Source organism: Calidris pugnax, unplaced genomic scaffold, assembly GCF_001431845.1.
Source record: "Calidris pugnax isolate Ruff unplaced genomic scaffold, ASM143184v1 scaffold188, whole genome shotgun sequence".
Taxonomy (NCBI): Eukaryota; Metazoa; Chordata; class Aves; order Charadriiformes; family Scolopacidae; genus Calidris; species Calidris pugnax.
The window spans coordinates 999152-1025907 of record NW_015091257.1 but is presented as its reverse complement, the minus strand read 5'-3'; the positions used below and the strand labels follow the sequence as shown (position 1 = coordinate 1025907).

The 26756-nt window shown below is 39.0% G+C and overlaps 1 protein-coding gene across 10 annotated transcripts in view; it reads right to left on the bottom strand.

Annotated features, from left to right (window-relative positions):
- The window catches only part of INPP4A (inositol polyphosphate-4-phosphatase type I A), an 89768-nt gene that overhangs the window by 20288 nt on the left and 42724 nt on the right, over nucleotides 1–26756 (bottom strand). For 3 of the 10 annotated variants that reach the window (XM_014960255.1, XM_014960254.1, XM_014960256.1), the window contains 13 exons: nucleotides 26108–26187; nucleotides 23405–23558; nucleotides 22356–22446; nucleotides 21557–21704; nucleotides 17836–17966; nucleotides 17379–17483; nucleotides 16450–16558; nucleotides 14763–14780; nucleotides 11983–12166; nucleotides 9944–10162; nucleotides 8525–8798; nucleotides 4956–4988; nucleotides 564–736 (listed from right to left, as the gene is read on the bottom strand). In XM_014960255.1, the coding sequence (XP_014815741.1) occupies nucleotides 564–736; nucleotides 4956–4988; nucleotides 8525–8798; nucleotides 9944–10162; nucleotides 11983–12166; nucleotides 14763–14780; nucleotides 16450–16558; nucleotides 17379–17483; nucleotides 17836–17966; nucleotides 21557–21704; nucleotides 22356–22446; nucleotides 23405–23558; nucleotides 26108–26187 (1719 nt within the window). The remainder of the gene's footprint in view (nucleotides 1–563; nucleotides 737–4955; nucleotides 4989–8524; nucleotides 8799–9943; nucleotides 10163–11982; nucleotides 12167–14762; nucleotides 14781–16449; nucleotides 16559–17378; nucleotides 17484–17835; nucleotides 17967–21556; nucleotides 21705–22355; nucleotides 22447–23404; nucleotides 23559–26107; nucleotides 26188–26756) is intronic. The other 7 variants (XM_014960258.1, XM_014960257.1, XM_014960260.1 and 4 more) reach the window with 7 other exon arrangements.

Below are 26756 nucleotides of genomic sequence, written 5' to 3'. Positions count from 1 at the left end.
TTTTAAGTGCAGACACCTGTCAGTCAGTGGGTGACACAAGAGACCCAAGCAGGCTCAGAAACAGAAATTCTAGAAAAAAACAACCAAACAAGCAAACAAAAAGCACCCATTTTTCTCCCTTTAGCTGGACTTCTCTCCTTAGGTACCACAGGTCCTGTTGGTTTTCTCCATGCAGAAAACAACAAAAGGTAACCAAGGGAGTGCACTTTCTGCTCATCAGTTGTTTTTTCCCCCTCTTTCACATTTTACTTCTGGTTTTAGTTTGGTGCCATTGGAAGGCAAAGGTTGTTCCTGTAAACAGCAGTATATTTTCACTAGTTCCGGGATATTTATTTTTTTTAAATAGAGAACATATATCCAAGGGGACACTGAAGTTATATATTGTCAAATGAATGTAAGTGACCAGTAAAGGCAGGATGGCATAGCCTGTGAGAGGAGATCACAGTGTCAAACCTGAGAGCAGAATAGGTCTGAAAAATTCTGAAAACACTCATCTTTTGTATTTTAGATAAACCCCACCACATGTTGAAGTGCAACAAAATCATGCATATAGGCTTGCTTACAGTTTGGCAGAAGACAACATCCCTGCGATACTGAAGGCTCAGGCAGAGCCCTATTGTCGGGGCGCTGTCCTGCATTAATAGAAAGACCATGGCTTTCTTTGCCTTGTCACTCATCATGGCTACGCAGTCTGTGAGCGTTGTCAGCAAGGGATAAAGAGCTTCGCTCCATTCTCCTGGTTAAAAGAAAAAAATAACAGCACTGTAAGTACTTTATTTGAAACAAACACGCATTAAGAAACTTCCTGTTGCACGTCAAAGCTGTTGATAATTCATATTTAGAGCCTGTTTTATTTTGGCTGGCTGGTTACTCCCTTCTTGTTATTAATTAAGTAATCTTACAGAGTGGTTATCACATGAGGAAAACATGGAGAAGTTTACTCTGTAAGGCTGTCATGACTTTTCCCGACCATGTAATAGCTCCTAGATTTGTGCCCACAGAACAGGCTATACAATAGCTGATTTGGAAAGTATAACAAGATGAATATCTATATACACAAGTGTGTATCACTGTGTTCAAACACACCCTTTCATAGTGCACACGTGGACAGACAGTATGAAGTCCATCGTATAACAGAAATAGTGAACATCTGCTTAGCCATTTCTGTCAATGAGATTTCTCCCAAATATCTTGCCTTTCAATATTTTGTGGACCCATAGGTGTATCATTCAACTGCTTCACCATCTTATTAATCCTTGTTGCACCTCAGTGAGGTAAGAATAAGAATAATGAGGCAGAGAAGTGAAAAATTCATGGAGGTACTCTTTTAAGTGACCTCTGTCTGCTGAGTGGCTTTGAAGGCTTAGAGCTAGCTAGCAAGAAACACTAAGTATAGTGATTTAGATGGGAGTTAGCCAGGTCCCTGGAGGTAGTTCGGAGCTTGACTTCCACTGAAATGCACGAGATATGTCCCAGAGGGACTCTGTTCAAGGTCCTACACAGGAAGCATAGAAATGAAACTGGGTTGCCAAACTATTGCCAAACTACTACTATTTTAGTAGCCCAAACATGGTGCCTTCCTTCTCCCTAAGAGATTGCTCTGCCTTAAAATGCCCCACAACCTCAGTTTCTTTTCTTTCCTTCTTTCATCATTTGTCTTAATCAACCACCATCACTGTACAAAAAATTATTATACCAAAATCCATCCTCTCTGCAATATAAAAAGAAAATAGAACAGGGGGCATTGCCCCTAGAAATAGGGGCATTGGTTTTGCCCTCCTTAATGTAAAGTTGAAACAGCAGAACACTTCACCTTTTAAAGGGAAGGACATTATGTTTTATTTTTAAAAAGAACCAGAGGTCACAAAGAGAACACACAGAATCCCCAGCCCAGTTGGCTGCAGGAACAAGGCAACGTACAGATCAGAACCTGCATGAATGAGACACTTCAGGCCCCTGAAAGGAAGTTATTTGGGATTTTGACTCAAAGGCAAGACTAAGAGCTAGTAATAATAAAAGTTTCTTTGATAACTAGCCAAAGAAGGCAACTTTGGAAGTTCTGTGCAGCAGATAGATAACATAATAAACTACACAAAGGGGAAGTTGTTTGGCTCTATTCCATTGCCATAAAAAACCACAGGAAACATCAAAAGAACAGGCAAGGAATTACAGCTTTTCTTTTATATGCTATTAAGTATTTTCTCTAAAAATAAATCAGATGCCACGACATGGCCCCGTGAACAGTGAAAAAGCAAAACACAGATGATACTAAGTGTTTCTCTTGCTGCACTTAAGAGCTTTTCTATAAACAAATGAGAATGACAAAAAGAACTGAAAAGATCTTCCAGCACATCATCATCATCTCATTGCCTGGATATACATACACGTATATAGTTATTAACTCAGTGGAGATTTAAAATTGTAGTGTGCCTGGCAGCACTTCATTTGAAAGATATGTTTATCTGTGGTAATCACAAAGTATACGGGTGGTATATCAGGGGTTTATCAGATAAAGCAATTGTTAGATGCTTTTTTTCTACCAGTACTCATATGCAATACAGTGGCTCTGCTGGGGTAATGAGGAAAAAATCCTCTGTGCTGTGTATTTTCTTGGTTTAAAATTTCGGCCATGAAAAAAACCACAACATTGTTAAGTCTGCAAATTTCTAAATGTTTTTTGCTACCTAGTTCACTGAGGTGTCACCTGTGGTCTTTCAATTTTTTAGTCAATGGTAGTTGCTATTAACAATAAACAGGAATAAAAAGGAATTGCACTCCCAGGCTCAAATCAGGTTGCAACATTTCATTGGCAGCATTTAAATAAATGTTAAAGAACTCCAAGTGTTCAACTTTCACCTGGATTTTCCTGTCCTTCTGTCTTCCTCTCATTAATTTTCCTAACAGAACGTTATTACTGAAACTATATTTTCTATCAAATCTATCAACGGCACGTTCAAACACCACGAGGCACGAATTCTAATGTGAAATCTACCCTGAGCTCTGCTGTTATCTTCTATGAGACGATCAGACTCAACTGGGCAGCTCCATAGGTAGGATGACTTGACGTAGGGCTTGAAACAATGAGCTGCAGCAAGTTGCTACAGATTTACAACAGCTGGAAACCTAGTCCAAGCTAGCTGTTGGTATGTCTGGGACACAAATCCCATCTCTAATTCATGTTTAAAGTTATTGCATTTAAAAACTGGCACTGTACAAACCAGGAGGATGCTTATAATTAAGTGCTTTATTATTGTACAGCAGGAAACAAACCCTGCAGTCTCCGCTCTGACAGCTACAACTGAATTCTGGCTGGTAAATAAGGGCCAGACTTGGCCCTGTAAATCTTTGCTATTTTTCTTATGACTGCTGCTGACCACAACAGTCATACCCTAATGTACACTTTGAAATGTGGTATTTTGAAAAGGGATGGAGGGGGGAGCGAAGGAGGGAGGGATGCTGGGAAGGCCTATGAGTTCACATAGTAGACCTTCTCTGACAATGCACTACTGACTATTTTATAAAAAAAATAAAGTCCTGTTAAGAGAACCTAATACATAAAGCCTGTATAAATAAAGGACATAATATCAGGCAGGAAAAGGTTTTGCTTTTTTCCCCCCTAAGAGTCTCTCTTCTCCAGAGCGATAAAAGTATTATTAAAATAAATGTCCTCCAGAGCTTTGAAAAGATATTTTTAGTCTTTTTGTATTAAAAAAACACCTTAGCATTCATAAATCAAAGTACTGGGCACCTGCAGCTGCCCTGGGTTTAGGTCAAGGTTGCAAGGACTGATATCTCTAAAAAAGAGATCTATTAAATAAGTAGTAGTTGCTTAGCCATGAGCCAGTAAAGTATAATTGGCAACCCAGTTAATTGGCACACAGTCACATCACATTTGGCTTCAGAGGGAAGCAAGCATTAAGTGCTTCACTACACTGCAGCTTCAGCCACATAAGTTTAAGATGCAGTTTTGGGTATATCTGAGTACCCAGCTGGGGTGACCTGACTGCTTTTAATTACTCTTATCTTAAAAATATAAAAATATTATTCATTTATGCACCACATTCATATTTTGCAAAAAACTAAAGGGATGTTCCAAGAATTAAAACCTTGTGGAGTATTTTAACGTTTAAAACCATTTTCTCAGTGATAGAAGGAAGCAGGATGGATAGCTGAGAAGAACATTAATATACTTTGTGAAGATGAAAATCATACCTGCACCTGGGCTTTATTTCCCATTCGTTTCACTAAACCCAGGAGCCCATTCTGTAACAGTTCAAAGACTGAACCTCCACTGAACTCAGATAAAATTGCTCTCAAATGGGAGAAATTACAGCCATCTAGCTGTGAGAGAGTGGTATTACAGAGGCATATTATTATTCAGACCTTGTAAATGCAACACAAGTGTGTGGAACTACAAGGACAGAGGAAAGAAGGCCAACAGTGGGATGAAAGTCTCCTAAATTCTGTGTTCTGAAACATTAGATTTGCAATGCCCAACACTGCTTGGTGTGTACCCACAACAGAGATTTTTCCATCATCCTTGTTGACTGCTCCATGTTCTGCTCGAGTTCTCATTCAGAAAGGCCAGCTCAACAGCACATATAAAAGGGCATGTCTGAAACGTCTGAAATATCAGACTCCCACAGATTTCAATGACATTTGGAACAGGCTTCAAATCATTGTCACCTACAACAGTCTGCTAAAACACATCAACTGGAGAAACCAAAGAGACCATGAACAAGTGCTCTCCCATACCTGGACATGAGAAGTTACCAGATACCCCCATGCACTATTATTTAGGAAATAATAACTTCTCAGTATGCTTAGGTAACTCATGTGGTATCGCACTACCATTTCAAAATGGTCAAGCTCAACAGCAAGGCACTTGTTCAGTTCTTAATTATGAACAAACCCCTGCAATTTTCAGAAGAAGCAGAAGCCATGAACGCACATACCTGGGCCGGATTCTTCTGGAGTGGGGCTGCAATCTGCACAGAAATGGAGGGGCAACATGCATGATTAAGGAGCAGCAACATAGTCTAAACATAAGCAACTCAAATGTTCAATGCCAGGGTTCTCAAACACTTTCACTGAGTGAAGAGGAGCTCAGCAGAGATACTGCTTTGCCTGCAGGCACCAAGGGCATGGGCTGTCTCCTCCATTCCACTCTTTCTGATCAGAGGAATGCCTGGATGGGGACTTGGGAGGAAAGCCAGTACCTGCTAGCTCAGGGGCTCTCTGTGGATTACCAGCAAGTCTACTGTCAATCCCCAGCGATCCACAGGGCACAATTTGAGAACCACTGGTTTTGTGCAATCATAGAATAAGCTGGCAGTAAGGCTGCTAAACAGAAGAGCAAAAGACTAGCAGTAAGTTCAATGCACTTAACAGAAAATTACATTAAGGCACCCACGAGGCAAGAGTAATAAAGAAACAGTACTTTGCTATCTTAGACAAACTTCTGTTGTTACACAATTTCTGAGATAGGTAACACAAGCATTAAATTTTATATTAAGGGCTGAAACCTCACCAGTGAAGCCTGTGAGTGTTCCACACTCAATTCAATGGGAGGAACAAGCTGTCAGATGAACATATACTACAGTGCAATCCAAACAGTAAAAAAATAATATGCACCCTGTTATAGCAAGTCTTGCATTAATGAAAAGTAGTTTATTAAGATAACAGGATTTAAACTTCTATTGTTTATATCTAGATTCACTAGTCAGTGAATTATGAATTTGAAAATAACAAGAGAAAATTCAATTGTACACATTAGGACAATCAGCTGAACTAGACAATACCAGATAAAAACCTCTCAGTAAATCAAAACTCATCATGTTCATTAAAGAAGCTATATGCCCCCATGCAATTTTAGTACCTAAGCCTATAACAAAAATAAATGTTAAAAGAATTTCTGAAATCTCCCCTCTGCTATTTCAGGCAGTTTTTTCTTTCACAAACATTCATTTCTGGGGAGATCCTCTATTGTCCTTCAGTAACATTGTACTGTCTCTCTCTTACCAATTCTGGAACTATCTTGGTTTGTTGGTTTTTACGTTGTTTTCAAAAAAATTTCTGGCTGCACTCTGCTCAGTATGATCTATTCAAAATTCAGAATTACTAACAGAAAAAGAGTTAGTTCTTTGAATAAATGACAAATAAAAACTTTAAAATGCTGTGATTCTGAACTTAGGGAAAGGATCTTCTTTGTCTCTCAATTATTCCCATGATGAGTTGCAGAAAGTGACAGTGAAAGGAAATTCATAGAATCACGGAATGGTCTGGGTCAGAGGAAACCTTTAAAGGTCAGCTAGTCCAAATCCCCCTGCAATGAGCAGGGACATCTTCAACTTGCTCAGAGCCCCATCCCACCTGACCTTGAATGTTTCCGGCGATGGGGCATCTACAATCTCTCCGGCAAACCTGTTCCAGGGTTTCACTACCCTCATTGTAAAAAACTTCTTCCTAATATCTAGTCTAAATCTACCCTCTTCTAATTTAAAAACATTTAACCGGCCAGATTTGGTGTGAAGTCAAGGAAAGTAACTCAATGGGGAAATACCCATTGATTTCAGTAAGACAAGGGTTTTTTCATAGCACTCAACCTGTTCCTCTGTCAAAAATACTGACCATTACTTAGGAACTCCATCTGATGAGATGCAGATTTGATCAAATACTCAGCTTACCCTGGCTTACAATACATTTCCCAAGTACAATTCAAATTGCTCACCAAGACCTACAAACACTGTTTGCCTCAGATATCTAAGAAGCAGGATTCTCTCTACATGATTTTTAAAGTAAAATTCACCCAACATTGGTTGACAGTCAGACTTCAGATCTAGTCTTCTCACTTGGAAACACACCCCTTAGCTTTAAAGCTTGCTACATTTCTTGATTTAATGTTTCTGTCCCAGGTTCTGTGGATTAAATAGAAAGGTTCTTTCCTATTTTGGAGGAATAGCAGGGAAGTGCTACGGAAACTCTTGGCACTTTGGTAGGTAAGTGCAGCTAATTCCACTTTTATATAGCATAAGTGTCAAGATCCAATGTATGTTTAAAAGATTGACTGAAATGGAAGAAAATTGTTGTTCCAAAATGCTTTCAGCATCAAATTGTCTTGGGAAAAGCTTCTGGTACCATCCACCAGAGATTTTTTTCTATTCTTTTTAATGTTAAAAATCCACAACTTTTTGTCATTGATATGAAGGTGCATTGACATTTACTGATAAAACTTTCTTGTAAATACATATAAAACTTCATGTAAATTAGCTAGCAAACAAAAACATTTAAATATATCAAACTGGTAGAAGAAATTTAGTCAAAGATTAATAAAGAATACATTCTGAAACAAGAACCAACTCTCCTGTTCCTTTATAATACACAAAAATGTCAGTCTAATCCAGAAAAACGTAGTAATTTAAGATGATAAGCAAATCATACATAACATGTACAAAGCTACACAAAAATATATTAACATTTATTTTAACTTCTTTCTTGCTTTCTTTTTCTTAAGGTATTGCCTTCAACTGCAACATTAAAAATGGGATGGACATGAAGTCACAGACACACATTAAAGGACAAAGGGCCATCAAACGATAAGACAGAACAGGAAAAGGAAATGAAAACACAAATCTTTCTAGAGTTTTTTGTGAAATTGAAAAATCTTTCTAGAGCTTAGCTTGGCACACCTGCTCTATAAAGTGGCCAAATCATAGTGACCACTTGTAAAGAATGTGAGAATAAATCAAATAAGTACCTATGTAAATAAAATAAATAATAATAATAAAAATTTAAATAATTCTGAAATTTATGCACGGCTGCAAAACTGTCAACCTAAACTGATAAGGATATCTTTCATTCACATGCTCGTGGCATTATGCTGGATTCACTCCAGCACCCACTTTACCTCAAATTTTGATAGGATTATTCCACTGAGAGCTAGCATTGCCAATTCCTACCTTCCAGCTACAAGAAGTCTAACTAATTGAGTGCCTCAGCACCACAGCTTTTGACACTTTGGGCTAAAATTTGCTTTAAACTCCAGCGGGTTCATCCAAGTTCAGCTCAGTCTAATGGGACTTCTTGGCTCCCCTCCTATGCTTTGGCAGCCCAGCTGGGACCATTACTGTTGCAGTAGTGCCTGCACTTCCCTCATGTTTTATTCATCTTTTATAGAGGTAAGCTTTGATTGCTGCAAAGAAGCTGAAGCCAACAGGAAAGCTACCAGAGGTGGTGTTTGACATAAGCTAACCCAAACACTTGTTTTACCAGCTTAAAACACCCAGCGTGAAAATTAAACGCCACTGTCACCAGTGGATTTGCCAATGCCTTCAGTGGGATCAGGATTTTAAAATAAGTAATGGGCTTAGCAGCTCGCAGTACGTCACCCTCCCTTTCTGCCTGACATCAGTGCTTAACGCCACTGCTGAACGAAAAACACATGGAAGGATGTGACGGAGGCTTAGGAATGATGCCAGCGCACAGCAAGAGAGCAGCAGTGAGAAGCAGTGTCTGGCATACGCACTTGTCTTTCTGAGAGAATGGCATGCACAGGATGGTGTGGATGAAGGTGGTGGTGAGGATGATGAAGGTGGTGAGGATGGTGAGTTCTCATTTAAATCTTCTGGATTTATCCAGTAGGCACGAGTGTCCCGATTACCTTTCTTACTAGTACAGCTGATGTCGCACTGGAAAACATCTTCACAGCTGTCACTTTGCAAGCGCTCCTTCTGGAGAAGTTTGTCCACTCTCTGGATAATACACTCCAGACTTTTGTCAACATTCAACCAAACTTTCTCCTAAAAAGAAAACATTTATTTCTCAATTTAAAAATAAAAGAGACATTGGGCAACAAATCCCTTGGCAATATATTTCCTTCTGCGATTCTAGTCACAATTTCTCTGCAAATTTTCCTCTGGACTATTGCATTTACATTTGTGCACACACAAACTCTGGATATACAATTAATGTATACCAGCACGTCAACAATATGTAGTGATGTGACTTGTGTGTGATAAATTGCAAAGCTATTTTCTAAGTAAATTTGCTGAGCAATTTTAATTCCCGCTTCCTGCATTATTGTTCCAATTTCCAGTTGGCACTATTGTTTATTCTTGAAACTCATGTTTTACATAATAATTGTATACAATCACACATCTTTTTTCCCATATAACTGAGTGAATACAGATTAAATTACTGTATTGTATTACTATCTAAATAACTGAATTGGCTTTATTGGTATCTCATTACTGTGAGTTTGACCATAAGCCAAAGTATGCCAAAACAATTAAACTAGCTAGGATCCATTTCCAGAATGAACTGGATCTCCTTTCTAAATTGATACTTCACCATATTAATAATGGTTTTAATTAATCTTGACTGGTTTTGAGGTTTAATTCACTTCTGTTTATATTACACAATGACAGAATTTACATAGCCCAATTCTCATTTCAATTGGCAGTCTGGTAAGAAAAAACATTTAAATTCTTTGTGCAAATGGTTTTAAAATGCTGTTTGTAATCAAAACAGAGAGGGACTGCAAGTTCTAAATATTTAGATGAGAATAGAAGTCAGGAAGGCTGAATTCTACAGCTAACACGCAAAACGTGCTTTATCTTGGAGAAGTGTAAGACCCCTTTGTAGTATGGTCAGGTTTTTTTACTTTAAAAGCTATTTACTTTCCCTTGGAAGTAACTTCAGAAAAGCCATGCACCTACTGTAACAACCTCCGCAGTTTAAGAGATCCAGAAATATTTATTAAAGCCCATTTGTACCCCCATGCCAAGGAGTAACTAAGCACAGGATGGGGGAAGTGTCTTTGCTAGTTGACTAGCATCTCCAAAGAACTCATTCTGTGCAGATCTGGTGAGTAGCTACAGAGTTTATAAACACAAGAACACATCAAACAATCAAAAATATTCATCACTCCATTAAGCAAACGTACCCATTCCTCTTCATGCCAATCCACCTGCAGAGAAGATCGGCTATTTCTTCCTGTCCATCTGGCCACAAGTGTATCTTGATCATTCCTTAGCATCACTTGCTCCCCTTCTCCAGAGGTTGGAGATGCTTTTGAAGCTATATAGTCTGGCCTTGCAGCATTAAGTCCATGTATTGAGTTTGCCAACAGCTTGCAGTCACAGACTGTGACAAGTTGCCGGGTCTAAAAAGCAATAAATCCCCTACATTTTAACACCTTTTCATTATTCTGTACACAATTTATACTGTATTCTTTCTCAGAAAGAAAAAAAAACACTCATACTCTGTAAAAGAAACTAACCATTGTTTAGGAGTGTCTAAGGTGCCTTTAAAATCATTTTACAGAATGGCCTTAAAAAGCAATATAGGATATCAAAACAAAAATGGTACATTCCCAGAGTCTGTACTACTATATTAGCTTTGCAATCATTGAAAACTTCACTAATAAATGTGCAATTAATCTTTACTTGCACTACACTTTCCATTCAAAGAGAGCTTAGAAAAGTGCACAGACATTTTTATACCCCACACAGCAGTTGCCACACCAGAGAGACCATGCCTAACCTCCACCGTTCTGTCTGAAATTACAAGCCTTAAGAGTAGGGCTGCAGATATAACCCACTAATCAAGGCAACTTGTTCCCTATTTTTATTAGTGGTGTTGTATCGAAGGATTTCTGTGAGTTACGTAAATATGAAAAGCATCTGGCCTACATGTCTATTAAAAAAAACAACGGCCAACAAACAAGTCCTTCTACATTATATATACACGTCCAGCTGTAGACAATCCCACTGATCAGTTTTACACACTGTACTCATTTAGAATCAATATTATAATAATAATATATTTACATGGGGTCACATTACTTTTTGCACTCTACAAAGTTGTATGGATATCCCCTCCACTGGGACGATTTGTGGCAAGCTGATTGGCCATTACTGTCATTTACAACCTTCAGGTCTGCTTCAAGGACCCCTCAGCCTCCTTTTCTCCAGGCTGAACAACCCCAACTCCCTCAGCTGCTTCTCATAAGACTTGTGCTCCAGACCCCTCACCAGCTCTGTTGCCCTTCCCTGGACCTGCTCCAGCACCTCAATGTCTTTCTTGTAGTGAGGGGCCCAGAACTGAACACAGTACTTGAGGTATGGCCTCACCAGTGCCAAGAACAGGTGGACAATCACTTCACTAGTCCCGCTGGCCACACTAATTCTGATACAAGCTAGGATGTTATTGGCCTTCTTGGTCACCTGGGCACACTGCTGGCTCATATTCAGCCCCTGTTGATCAACACCCCCAGGTCCTTTTCTACCAGGCAGCCTTCCTAAGCCTGTAACACTGCATGGGGTTGCTGTGACCCAAGTGCAAAACCTGGCACTTGGCCTTGTTGAATCTCATGCAGTTGGACTCAGCCCATTGATCCAGCCTGCCCAGATCCCTCTATACAGCCTTCCTACCCTCAAGCACATCAACACTCCTGCCCAACTTGGTGTTGTCCTGCAAATACACCCCCAGGTCCTTTTCTACCAGGCAGCCTTCCTAAGCCTGTAACACTGCATGGGGTTGCTGTGACCCAAGTGCAAAACCTGGCACTTGGCCTTGTTGAATCTCATGCAGTTGGACTCAGCCCATTGATCCAGCCTGCCCAGATCCCTCTATACAGCCTTCCTACCCTCAAGCACATCAACACTCCTGCCCAACTTGGTGTTGTCCTGCAAATTTACTGATGGTGCACTCAATCCCCTTGTCCAGATCACTGATCAAGATATTAAACCAAACGGTCCCCAGTACTGAGCTCTGGGGAACACCACTTGTGACCAACTGCCAACTAACTGGATTTAACTCCATTCACCACAACTCTTTGTGACCACCCATCCAGCCAGTTTTTTACCCAGTGAAGAGTACACCCATCCAAGCCACAAGCCGCCAGTTTCTCCAGGAGAATGCTGTGGGAATACAGAAAAAAAATACACTGTGCTTCAGTTTGGAAATGTATTATTCTCTTACCTTGTCTGCTAGAATGGCAAGTGTTCTTTCAAGGCCATTAGCTGATCTATCCTTGGCAGCTCTTGAGAGCCTTTCTGCATAGTAACTCACTTGCGTTTTCAGAGTGTTGATCTGTGCAATAATTTCCTTTGCTCTAACAATGTCCTGTGGGATGTATATTATGGATTGGGAACCTGTTGAAGTGCTGAAAAAGAAAGACTGATTTTAGGGGAAAAATTGATCTAGAGCTATGCACATTACAGTAGCATGCTGGGGAATTAATGGCAGACAACAAAAATTTACCTAAGATAGCAATCAACAGTGAAAGGCCAGTGGGCAATTGCACAGCAGGAACATGATCCTAGAGCCTTCTCTGCCTTTACTGAAAGCATTCAGATGCAGATTTACTAATCCCTTATGCAAAGGGACTGTGGGCAGAACTTGTTTACCAGAGGGACAGTTTTGCTGCGGAGAATGTGGATGATAGATTTGCCATCAGAGACAGAACCACTGTTTGCAAAGACAGCTTGCCCCACTCTCCCTCTCCTTACAACGCAGATGCTCCACTGAGACCTGGTTTACAAACCTATTTTATCACATAGCTACTAGCACCATGAAAAGAAAATCTGCACTCCTTCTAACACAGAAATGTCACTCAGATCCATGATGCAAACACTGTGGTATTAACAAAAAATCCTCCTGCTAGTATATCCCTTCCTCTATTGCAAGCCTGATTTAAATTACACCAGCAACAGCAATCTTATGATACATAAAAAACAAAGTATATCTCCAGGCTAATCCAAGGACTCTGCCCTTGGTGTAGCTTCTGTTAGTACACTTTTCCTATACTAAACAAGGGACATGGTACAACTGTCCCTATTATAAACCCAGCTGTAACAATATAAAGCAATACCAAATGTTGGGCTTTTCTAAACAGTAAGGGAAATAAACTATACTAATAAAACATATCTTTATATTGGGGTACTGCCTACTTGGCAGTGGAAGAGAATAGTTTATGTCCTCTAAGTTTAGATGTCTACAGAAGTTGCTTATCCAGCCCAAGAAAGATGCTTGGACTCCCTCTGTAACTACTGGAGAGAGAACAGCACTTCTAAAGGGTGATTTAATCCTACCTGAGAAGAGCTGTTCACAAAAGCTGCCTTTTAGCTTAGAAAACTACTTTTAAGCTGAAGTTGTGCTCTTAGTTAACAATTTGGAATCAACCAATCAATACTCCCTTTGCCAGACAATATGCTTTTTTTTCCCTCCCAGTAAGAAAGCTATACAAAGATCAGGCCTTTACCTCAGCTCCAGCTGTGACAAGTATTCATGACGTGGCATCAAGTGTTCATGCCTGTTCATAACATGGCATCAAGCACAAGATAACACCAATTGTATATTATCTTAATTTTATTTGTTTCCAGTCATGAATGGCTTCAGCATACTAACAGCACAGAAGAACCTAGTGTTTGCACCAATCTCAGCACTGTTTGACGGACACAGCTACTCTTAGAGACTACATAGAGAAGAGTTTATTTTTCAGGCACAGTTATCTCAGATCATGACCTCTAAGGAGTGTGAATTCCTCTGCTACTCCTAAAGCAATGCTGTTAATTTCTGCAGTGTGTCTGTGAGGTAAGACAGGAGGGTTGCATGGGGCATGCTTTAAAATCATTGCCACAAATACCAATTCTTGTCCCTTCACTGATATTAAAGCAAGGGGGGAGCTTAATCCCAGCATCTGTCTGAGCTCCATTACAAGCGAAGATGGGGCATTTGTTTTCAAAGGATACAATGCAGAAGTGATTTTTATTTTGTGTCCCTCTGGTCACCCACCTGGGTGGAGCAGAGAACAACCACTCCCCAGTACTGCTACACCATACAGCAAATTAATCTCAGGTTTTAGGACTTTCCCTGTACGTGACTCATGCTCTCCATAGACCAGTGATCTTAGTGACAATTCCTCTGAGCAATTTCTTTCCACGACAGTGTGGTTAACATGCATAAAGACGTATTTGGCAGGAAAGGCCATGCAACATATTGAAATCTGATTTAGAATTATTACATTTTTTTGATCACAAACATTTGCTGGGATGATCAGGGGGAAATTTATGGTGTAAAGTTCACATATATTTACTTTCCAACCTGCAATTGCTTTTTCAAATGAACAGCTCTCATTGTACTGTATCAGCAAACCGTAAAACAGCCTTAAGCTCTCAGTGAATTAGGGGTTCAACCTTTAACATGAATAATTTAGAACAGAACTTCTGCGCTGTTGATCCATCAATTAATGTTTCCTTTTCATACCACTGAATATCACAACATGAAGAAAAATAAACTTAAGTGAAAATGTTTAAATGAAGACATGGGTTACAAAAATATAAACCATGCCCAATCTACCACCATAAGGATTTAAAAATATGCAGAGTTATCTTAATTATCTTTCATCTCTGGCAGACAGTTTCTTTCTCCAGGCAGCTTTCACTGGAAATAGCAGAGGAAAAGACATAAAATTATTGTGTTCTGAACTTCAGCTTTCTAACTTATATGATCAGAGAGAGCCAGGAAGCTAGCTGTTCATTAAAAACAAACATTGCAGATGAAAATCATTCACACATCATGTTCTACAAAGCAGATACAATTACTTAGAGCACAATTAGGGATATCATGATGCATGACATTAAAAAGCCCTGCACACTTTAAAACACACCAGATCTTTGCCAAAGAAAAGAAAGAAAAGAAAAATAAAACCCAAAGAACAGAAACCCTCTCTACAGAACTCTCAGAAACAGAAAACTCACCAACACTCCTCATAACTGCTAAAAAAACAAAAAACCAAAATAAAATTAGCAGATTGTTAGCAAATACCAAAAGCAGAAAACAAAACAAAGGATGTTTGGGGAAATAACTTATTTGAGTCATCTTTGCAACAAGGCGGGTACATAACGATTAAACTTGTAAGCAAAAAAACACAGATTGCCAGATGCCCATGTGTTGTTCTGGGGAAATGTGGATGCACCAAGCACAGTTTTGCTAATGAGAGGAGAAAGAACTGAATGCTACCTATGTTACAATGAAACCGAGGAGATGGATCTCACAGTTCTACTATACTGGCTTTTATGATAACATACAAGTACTTAAAAGGAAAGTTATTCTTCAAATGTTGAACCTGCAGTTTTCATGAACCCAGGAGGAACAGTTCTGCAAAGCTTAGAGGAAAAGTACTGGATAGAAATTAAGCTCTACGATCAGTTTAATTACCGGGGAGGGGGGGAAGGGGAAAGACACGGCAACTTAGATATTGCAGGACTGAGGCCCACTTCAGGAGCTAAGCTGACAGAAGAAGATTATTTCAGAAAGTAATAGTAGTATAAAAAGAACAGGAAGGGTGAGCCTAGCATACCAGTGTTTCCAGCTTCCTCTACTCCCATCCTACTGCACTCTGTAAGTCAGGAATAATCACACTAGGCATATTTTTGCATCAATCTTTTTATCAGTATACATACCTGACCGATATTCACAGGATGCTGCTATTCACTTCTCCACTGCCAAAATTAATTCTGCAGATGGCAGTGCCTGGTTCCCACATCACTCCCTCCTCCCATCAGCTCCAAGTCCCACAAACCCTTTCTTTGGAAGTGTGTTATCAAGGTCTCCTTTTCCCTGGCTACAATGATTCCTTGTCCTGCTGCTCTCATTGTTCCTTAAATTCTCCATACTGCAGCCAAAGTAATGCAGACCCAGACAGCATTATCTCTACATGACTGGATGCCATGCTCATATGCCCTTTAGCACATATGACCTCCCCAATTTCTGCCCCTTCCTCTACTACACATGGTTGCACTTCCAGAGAGGTAACTAGACAGTCCCTGAAGACAGGCCTGTGGAGATCAAGTATTCTGCCTGTAGAGCAGAGCGAGGCCAGATTCAGAAGCCAAATCTGTGCATAAACCTTGAGGCAACGCAGAAAAGCCTCCAGCAATAGTCCCAGAACTAAACCCAAGTTGCCAACAAAGAATTTCCCTATCAGGCACTGCTCTTCCATACTAAAGAGAGTTCAGCAACAGGACCTTGAAGCTATGAGAGGGGTGAAAGCGTTCTGAAAATAATGGGTTGAAAGCATGTTGCAGTGCAGCTGAGGAGGTTCTACAGACAAATTTCCTAATCCACAATTAGGCAGAACCCAAACCCAACACCTAAAATAGCTAAACTAAACAAACCAAAAAGTATTTAGGAAAATTAAAGATTTAATTTAAAAGACTATTAGAAAGAGCACAGCAGTAAATAAAAAATATGTTAAGAAAAAGGCGAAACTGTTTTCCCTCTTCTTCACTGGGAAAAAAACCATGGAATAATCTTCACATTGTATAGTAGAACTATTGAATGAAGTGCAACAAAAACATAGAATGGAGTGATTTTCCAAATCACTGAGCATGGACCAGGAGAAAAAGGCATGATAATAGCTGACATAACAACATTTCTACTTACTGTTTCTTTGCCTCTTCAAATTTATGCAGCTTTTTCCGCAAGCCACCTGATTTAAAGCCTTGACAATGAGCTGCTGGTGCTCCTATGGTGACTATGTCGTAGTTCTGATCTGGGATGGATAAAAAGGACTTACAAATGAAAGCGTGCCATCTTTAATGGGGACAAACAATTGCGGAAACTCAAAAACTACTCTGAAAGTAATTTTTGTAAAACTTTGTGCCAATGTTTTGAAGGACATGGAAAAGTGAATTGTTTTAGAGGCCCTAGAAATCCAACAAGTACTTTTGAGGTGAAAGAACTGTCCTTGAATGCAGGTCCTGGTTTTTTTTTAATCTAGAATGCTGCCAGTGAAAAAGAAGCCTTGAAAATTGGTCTTTACACAAAACCTGCCGTTACTGGAATTCCTCACAATGATACGTGGCAAAAGTGTGTGTCCCATTGTTAGTGGGAATTACTGTTAAAAGAAGGGAAAATCTAGATTATTTATGAAGAAACAAGCTTGATGTGAACAAACAGGTGTGATTTTCAACGACCATGCACAATCGTTGCAGAAAAAAAGCGCACAAGCTTAACAATAAACAACAGTCAGAACCTTTTCTATTCTGCTGCAATTCAAAATGACTGGAAGGGACACAGCAGCTTAATCCAACATATTCCCTAGTACAAAGGCTGACTTGTGTCACCTAGGGTACAGTTAACTCCAGAACCTAGCTTTGCCACCTGTAGAATAGCAATAATTATACTTACACCTCTTCTTTTGCAAAGAGATTTGGAATCCAAGGATAGAAGGTGCTCCAAAAATTGCAAGTAGCACTAGCACTACAGAGCAGTACCTTGTAGAAACTTTGCTAAACGGTTGAGGATGGAAATCAAAAAATGGAGAGAAAAGTAACAGAATAAGGTGAACAAAGAGAGAAAGAAACAAATACCTGATCCTCCATCATCCTGGACCCTCATTCTCTGTATATGTAAATTCGTAGGAACAAATTCCAATTTTTTATCAGCTTTCAAACTACTGGCTTTAAATGAAGGACCTGAGAAATGAAGGAGAAAAGTAAGTATAAAAACCTTTTCTTTCTACTTATGCTAAAACATTCAAGGAGCTTCATTCATCATTTGCTATGTGCTGAAAGTAAAGCAGAGAAAAGAAAAATCTTTCTGTTACTGTTCATAATTGTTCTCTACTTTTAGGGTAAAATAAGAGAATTAATAAAGCAGACAAATATTCCCAGATCATTAGAAAACTAACTCACAACAAGTATTAATAAAGAAATCTAAAATTAGTATTTTTTACTCATCAAACCAAAATATTCTGGGTTCCCAATTTCAGAGAAGCACTAACAATCACAGTTGAGAAGTATCATGTTATTATGAAAAATAAATCACCTTTATACTGGTGCAGGTCAGTTAGATTTTCCTGATAAGTTAAAATAATTGTTTGGTACTGAGTAACTATTTGACGACGAAGGCTTTCCCAACAAGGAGACAGTTCTCCCAACTCTTCTAGTTCACAAACCCTAGGAGGGGGGATGGAAAGGAAAAAGAGAAGTGTTTAGCTCCATTGCCCACTTGACCAAGAATGAGTTTCACATTGTATCGATGTAGCATCATCCTCAGCTGACACATTCTCAATTCACTCTGCTCTACCTCGTCACCAGACTGGGAATGCTTCCAAACATACATCCCAAAGCACAGCTGTTGAGTGCTATCCCCAGGTACATACATCCCTTACAGGCAGAGAACAGTGTATTCCCCCAGGAGCCTCAGGTGCTGGTAAAAATCAAAGCTTCCCACCTTTCTGTGGGAGTTCTCAAACTATATGATGATCTGCAAATGATGGGCACTGTCATCATGTCAGGTGACTTGGGACAATGAGGACCTGTTTAGGCTACTGCACAGAAATTTGGTGGCTCTCAAATTAAATCAGAACTTGTGACAGAGTTTAGGTGGGACATTAGCACCTCTCTGACATTAGGTACAAGGAGTATCTGTGCTGGCCAGGTATCTACACAACAGTTTAGAAGGCCAGGCAGGGAAGAAAAGCATCAATAAGTGTTTGGAGAGACAAAAGAGGAGCCAACAAAACCTTCATCTGAGACTCTGGATTTCAGGCATTCAAGTTTCCCTGTAGGCTGAATAAAGGACAACTGGATACCCCTAAATATGAACAGGAAAACCCTTGGCTTTCCCATTGCACCCTCACTGCTAGGTTTTCACTCACACATGGCAATCCTGTGTTACATACTGCTCCCCAACAGTGCTGCTGTGAAAATAGTCAGTGTATTTCATGTCATGCTTGTATTACTGTCTTCCTGTATTAGGATAGTATTTGGAATAAAGAAAGGAAAAAAGTAAACAAGTCAACACCAGACACAATTCAACAGCACATTACCCCAGAAAAGATAAAAAAATAATCTGTCAAAAGGACCCAGAAGTTCTTTTTTTAGTTCTCCCAATATCCCCAATCCATGGTTTTAATCAATTGTCTGTATATAATTTAAGACGTTTCACAGAGCAATTCTCACTCCACAGTATTTAGGATATTATCAAAAGGAAGCAAATTTCAAAGAAAACCCAAGATTTCCAGGACTGATTTGCCAATAGGCAACAGTGTAAACTATATTTATCAGTGACTTAGAAAAAGACGCTTCCAATTTCATTTTGTAAACTGCTTCTGCATAAGATGCTATTACAACTACCTTGACAAACTCCCTGCTCAAAACTAGCCATCTAAAGCCCAGGTCTTCCTGAAGTGAATTCACAGTTTAATACTTCAAGATTACTTGTTTGCCCCATAGGGCTAAGGCAGCAGGGGATGTGCATGCCATAAATAATTAGGTAGTCAAAATATCCCTCTGGTTGTTTCCTTTCAAAGAGCTCTGTCCCAGGAGAGCTTTATGTAAGAGACAGCAGTTGGGATTATCCAAGGACATTTTAAAAGTCACCAGATGTTAAGACAGAAGCAGCTGTGCTTGTGTAGTTGTCCAGCATTCCTCTGGGCTGGAGCACAGAGAACAGGGAAAAGACCACTTGGCCAAATCTGAGAGACTCTATGAATACAAAGTGTGATTGCGCATGTCACTGAGGGTCACCTCAACTGAACAAAGACAAGGGAGTCTTTCTCGGTAATTACAAAAAAGTCCTATTTACCTTTGAGCCACGCAATTCAGACCATACAAAGTCCTATTAGAAATCACCTGGGTTGCTTATTAACCCACAACTGTACGCTGTATGTATCTATTGATCTCTATATAATTTTAGCAAAAGCCTCTGAAGAGTCACATTTCATGGCTAATGCCTTAAAAAACTTCACTGTCCCACACCGTTTTCCCTCAATCACTCTAAATTGTGCCTTTACTATCTTCAAGTCCTTAAACTACATCAATCACAGACTGCACCTTATGGATAAGTTTGCCAAATATTTACATTATTCTGGCTGTACCTCATAATGAATAGGTGCTTTTAAATCTACTGTGAGGAAAGCTGTAGAGAAACAAAGATCTAAAATAAACAATGAATAACCCATTTCTAAATGCATAATGGCATATCCCAAGCCCCCTCCATCAAAGTTGTAGCAGGACATCTAGGCAAGATACAGCGTTCCTTCTCTAGAATCTAAAATCTGACTGCTCTTACTAAGTGCATATAACTAAAAAACAAAATTCAACAGCAGCAAAAAAATTAAAATATCAATGTGAACTGTGGAAACTCAGCCATGTCATGCATTAGTTTTACATAGATTACAAAAAGTCACTGTCATTTTCCCATGATAATTTATTATTTTTGCAAAATATGAGTACGCCTGAAAGCACTGGCGACAACTTTTTCCTGCTAATATGGATTAAAATTATTTTCTTTCACAAAAGACTTTGGGACTTCTATCCCAAAGGTACTGAAACATATTAATATAGGATAATGAGAACACTAGATGGTTTTACTTTTAATTAAGGTCAGGCTTAGCTAGGTCTCTAGGAGTGGATTCAAACAAAGCCAAAATAAAGCCCAAATAGTCAAAAATACAGTTAAAATTCTTTTACCATCCCAATCTTGGCTTTTATAAAGAATACACAAACCATTATGTTTGCAAACCACAGCCTACAAATATAGGGAAGTAAAACTCATAAATAAGTATGTTGCCTGGAAGAGAGTTAATTGCTTCAAAAAGAAGAAAATTCAGAATAGACCTACAAAATGCTTAACAGATTTCTTTTTCCCTCTCACCTCCTAAAATGAAAAAAGTCATTACTGTCCTACACTGTCTTATTTTACTTGCTTTTATTCTGTTTGCATTCCATTCAAAACTACTCTTCTGACTCTCAAAGCCATCTCTTAACTCAGTGAGTGGAGTCAGTGCTCTTGTCATCTATGTTTGCTTTGTTTTCATAGCACAGAAGTCAACTGACTTTTTCAAAGTTCACCTTCAAAGTGATTTAGATTCTTCTTCTCTGTCTGCTACTTTAATTATTCATTCTGCTCAGTTGGTTTCTGTGTTGTCTCTGTTCCTTTCTCAAAATTCTCAGCAGCTGGAGTTATTACTCTTTCATTTATGCTGTCTTATCTATCCAGACATCCCCCCACCTATGAAAAGTTGAGATATGTTTAATTTGCAATTCAACTTCATTTTTCTCTTTATATGAAAAATAAACTCTGTTTAAAAAATGAAGTGTATTGAAATAAAGAAATTATTATAGATACAAAAAGATGAAGTATTCTAATGAGCTGGTCCTAACACAGTCACCCGACTATGGAATACTGTATTCTGTGGCCTTATCAATAGCTTTGTGAAAGCAAGAGATAACCCCTAAGTGCAGGTAACTGCAGCATGATTTTAAGCGTTCACTATGCCAACAATTGTCTCCCATCAGCACCTCTGTACATTACCATACACCCAAGCTCAATCTCTATACTCTTGATGTGAAATCTTATTCACTGTAACTGTACAGTCAGCAACAGCAAGTTGCTGTTAGCAAAACATAGCTATTAGCATAGCTTTTGCTATTTTTTTCCTCCAGTGCCTCTGTGCAATAACACAGATACATTCCTTGGTAACTCAGTAACAGCCATATCACTACTGTATAACCGTACATGTAAACTGGCCTGAACCCACCTTGCTGCATCTTCTTCTAGAAGAAGCTTCACAAATTGCCTAGGGATGTGCAGCGACAGGATGCTCTCAGCCATCTGCTCCAAGATTCTCAAGTGGTTTCCATCAGTGGTTGGGAAGCGATACATTCGGCAAATGGCGCCACCAAACACTGAAGAATTAAAATCATGTTATTTAGGCATAAGGTTTGAATTAAAAGCATACAAAGTCTCTCCTTTTAAAAAGTAAATGGCTTTGATTCACTAATGTGGTGCAACACACTGCTGTAAAGATCGGGTTGAACCAGGCATCAAAGTCTAGCTTTCCAATTCTGCAATGACCGTTCTTCCAATGTTTGCAGGAAGAGCCTCCAAATGATTTAAAACACTGGTAAAGAAATGAAATACATATTCAACTTTTTAAATACCTTTTGTTTGTTTGTTTGTTTTGTGCGTTTTCCTCTCATACAATCATTTGCAGGAAATCTAACCTTCAATAATATTTTTTTAAAGCAACTGCTTTCCTTTGTCCCTCCCCTGACCCCACAACAATTCTTAGGAACAGACTAGCAAATTGCATGGAAAATTTTATACTACAGTCAACTTAATGACAAAAGTTTACTTCTGCTGTTTTCACTATACAAAATAGTGCATATGATAAAATAATTTATTCTTGTACGACCCTCAAAGGGCTGCTCAGTCAGCAGCCTGTTCCTATTCAAATGAAACATCTGCCTAAATGCCCTGGGGCCACAGGCAGACAGCAGGAGATTAGCTTTTAACTGATGCCCAAAGCCTACTTGTTACAGCCCACAGCAGCTTACCAGATTTCAGTAGTGCGTCTTTCCTTAATGAAGCATATTTAGATCTGATTCCTAAAGATTCTGTTAAACTTTCATCAACTGGCAACACAGTCTAAACAAAAACAAAAACCACAAAAAGTAAAGAATAAAACCTCACTGCCAGGGCAATATGCAGTGATGACCCTATGATGCAGACTTCAACATAATGCATGGTTAAAATAAATATTTCAAATATGTTTACTGTGGACAAAAAATACTGCAGGCCGAAATAATAAATCCACTTAAACCCTCCAATGTAAGCATTCCTATTTACTTCTACTGCACAGTTCAAAATTCTGTAAACATATTCATCCAGCCCTTCAACTACTTTATGTTAGCACGGCTCCAGAGTCCTTAAAGGTACTGCACCAATATGTGGCAGCTACAAGTCTGGCTGGATACTAAATTATACTAATCCACATTGTGACTGTGATACACAGATATGAGTGCAATTATCACCAGGCTATTCAAAACATAAGGTTTACATAATTAAGCATATGTCTACGCTGAGAAAGCACTATAAATATCTGCTCTCACACAAATATTTAGGGATCAGAAAAAAAAAAAATAAATCCAATATTCAAGAAACATGCTCAGTTTTATTATAATCTTTTAAGTTGCCTGTAAAAATTCTGGAAATTCCCTGAGCATCCCCATTTGCTGAGTGCAACCTTCAAATTCACAATGTTAACTGGAATACCACATCTCTGTGAAACTGGTCATCAATGCACCAACGTACAGTACCACAAGCCTATTCTGATGAAGGGCATGAGCACCTGAAGCTAAAACTTAGTCACTGCAAACTAAAATTTTCCCTAAGACTTTTAACCCCCAAAATCAGCACCAAGAGTTCTACAAAATACAAAACCACTTCATTACCATAAGGCTGCTCTTTACAGTATTTTGAAATAGTAAAGCACTACTAAATATCAAGATGTACAGGGAAGTTGACAGCAGATGTCAACCTAGCTTATTTCAATGCTGGCAATAAATCTGCATTTTTCTGAATTTGATACAGTGCTCATACTCACCCTTCCATTAATTGTATCAGGTGACCTTGTCACTGGAGGTCTTTCGTCAGTTTTTTCCTCCATTTGCCATCCAATAACTGTAATGTTACCTACACGGTCACTTTCAGCCGACCTGCAACAAATACTCTGCGTTGAGATTTTTTTGGAGGTGGACCTGTTTATCAACAAGGGAACACTTATAAAAGACTATTAATCTTCAAAATTAATGAACATCTTAAATAGGAAGCTTTTCAACTTCCTTTTACATATTTTTATAATGAGTTACACCAAAAGGAAAACACTCCCCTCATTCTCCAGGGATGCTGTGCAGATCTCCTAATTGAAGGCAACCTAAAACTATGTACGTGTTTCAACACTTCTGTAAAACCAGAAAGAGTTCAGATTTTACAATTAGCCTGTTGTAGGCAAAACCAGCTTAAATTGTAGGCATTCACAGGGAGCAGATAATCGGACATACATCCACACACGCGTGTGCCTGTGTGTGTGAATGTCTGAAACCAAACTTTCTAACTCACAGTCCGTAGCCCGCTACTTTCCAGCTGCAACTGGTAAGTTTTGATTATGCATGGACTAAACAGAAGTAGCACATCCCAAGTCTTCCACTTAATAGGGAAGTCAGTCAAGGCCACCAGTTGGGAAGCTGATCACATCTTGTGCTTCTGCAGATAGACTATTTAGATTGGGAAAAACAGGGGCCTGATATTTCAGAAAGAAAAGCTGATGTTAAAAAGAAGGATTCTGAAAAGTGGTCTAGGAAGATGAAGGTGAAGATTCGCAATGGCGGAAAGATCCCTGATGTAAGGAAGATCCTGGAGATCAGGAAGTTGCATGAAAACAAATGCCAGAGATCCCCAGGGACCTGGTCACTAACAACTGAGACAGGTCACTAACAGCTGAGGAGCTGCACAGCACAAACTGACACAACTTTCTGCCCCACCTCCCCAGACCAGTAGTTTTCATCTCCCTGCTGGGGAGGGAAGCCGAGACCATATAAACACGACTGAGGGGGAAGCGAGTGAGTCAGAGACAGAGAATCAAGTGAGGTAAAAGCTCTAGTCTTACTGGGTTTTAAATACACACCAGTACCCAGATCTACCACAGCTGTCCTTTTTTCTGCCCCACCCATGACACACAGTAATTTTGGCAGGGACTTTTTTGTTATTATTTTAAGATAGATTCTAACCGGTATTTTAAGATTGTTGTTTGCACGTAAAAATATGCTGGGACAACTAAGACAAAAATAAAGTCTCTGGAACAGACAATACTGGGGAGGCAAAAGAAATAAGCACACAAGATGACTACGAGAATAGGTTTAAGTACCAAATCAGGCAGCATGTTTATAGACATTACTCAGCATCCAGCATACACATCTGACGGGGTACATGACAATCAGAAGACATGTATGTATTCATACACATTGATAATCAGAATATACTTGATATCAAAAAAAGAGAGTAAAATAAAGTCCATTTTCAACATAGTCATGGAAGAATAAACCTAACAGAATAACTATGTATAACAGAGAATGATGAAACTCCTGCCATCACATTCCTCCTCTTCCTCAGCTCCCTCAAAACACCCTCATCTTCACAGTTATGATAAATTAAGACTACCTTACCCATCATCAACATCAATCTTTTGGTGCCTTTTGTGATTCATTTCCCTCATCCGCTCTCCCCTGTTAAATCATGTATATTTTTTCTTTACAACACATGGTGGAAAAGCTGAAAACCTTACCCATCTCTTCTCTTAGCAAGAAAAGCTTTTCCCATGTTTTGTTAGTTGTGTCTGGGCTAAGAAATTTCTGTGAGTTCATCATAGTTAGTTTCCAGTGCTGGTTATACTGATACCAATACCATTTTCCTCAGTCTCTTGATTATGCTTATCCCCTTCAACTGACTTGCCCTTGCCTTCTCTGATAGGGATGCCTGTCCTACTTTCAATACATAGTACTACAGTGTGTATTTACATATCAGAGCTCTTTCCTTAATCTCACTTTGCTTTCTTCATTCTTCCCCAACTCTCAACTTAGTTTCACAGTGGCATTCAAGAGTGTGGTTTGATTCCTATGATTAGACCTTAAGGACTGGCATTAGACTCACATCCTCTTTTTCATTCCCTCCCGAGTCACGTTCCTTCCACTAAAGTTTCTAATAAGAATTAAACTAGAAAATTACACTCAATTTTGCTGTAATGGGACTCCTTCTATTCCTAGTGCATTATATTGATAAATACACTATTTAGCAACAGATGGGTGTTGAAATAGTAAATAAAGCCGAGATTTATCTAAGCCAAAGTATTCCAAATAGCTAAGATAACCCTGTTTCGATGGGTTTCGTTGTCCCCATCACAGGCTCTTTATACATCAGCACAGTTAAAAATATTCTATTTTATCACTCCACGGACAAATATGCCAAGGTGATGGGATGAAATGCACAAAAATTAAAAAGGTCTTGGCAATACTTCCTTGACTTGTAGAACTAGAACCAATATCTAACACTATACACCACTTTGGAAAGGTCTTGTTCTACATGTTTTAATTATCACACAACATAAAATATTTTTTCTTTAACAGTGGCCTGGAACTAGAAAACCAACCAACCAATAGGTTTTCATCACATCTCACAGACAGTTTTCATCACGTCTGAAGCATGCTTTCAAGAATTGAGAATTAATTCCTGAATGGAGGAGAATATTACAAACCTTAGTGTTAAGTGCAACCTGTGATTCTTCTCCTGAAGAAGTTCTTTTACAGTGAACATCCCAGAACCCAACAAATACATCTGAAAGAAGATGAGTACCAGAATTGTAATTATTTACCTTTACAATGAACAGAGGCTCTGTCCACAGCACCTAAGCCCAAAATACAATTATTATGCACAAAAGTCTGAGAATAAAAATATAATTACATATGACCATACATAACTAATTAAAATCCTTTAAAATTTAATAAGTTTGGTAATTTATCAAAAATCCTTTTTCTACTAGAGGACAACAAGCATTTTCTTTCACTAGGAGTTGAGTGGAAGCACCTCAATATATACAAGCTTAGACCCAACAATACAGGAACACTGAAAGCAAAGACTGAAAGGGGCTCAGACTGACCTGGTCAACACGTCATAGTCCCTCCTGACCCAAACTTGGCTCCTCCTGAAGAACTTGCCTCCTCTGGAGATACTCCTTTTTCCCCAGAGCCTCCCCATGAAGCACAATACAGAGAGGGACAGCTCTACTGCCCCTGAGGAAGCCATGGAAAACCAGACAGTACTCTGGGCAACAATATGAAAATAAATGGCCGAAGCTGCCCACAGATCCAAGTAGTTACATGGGAGGGCTGGTGCTTAAACTTTTT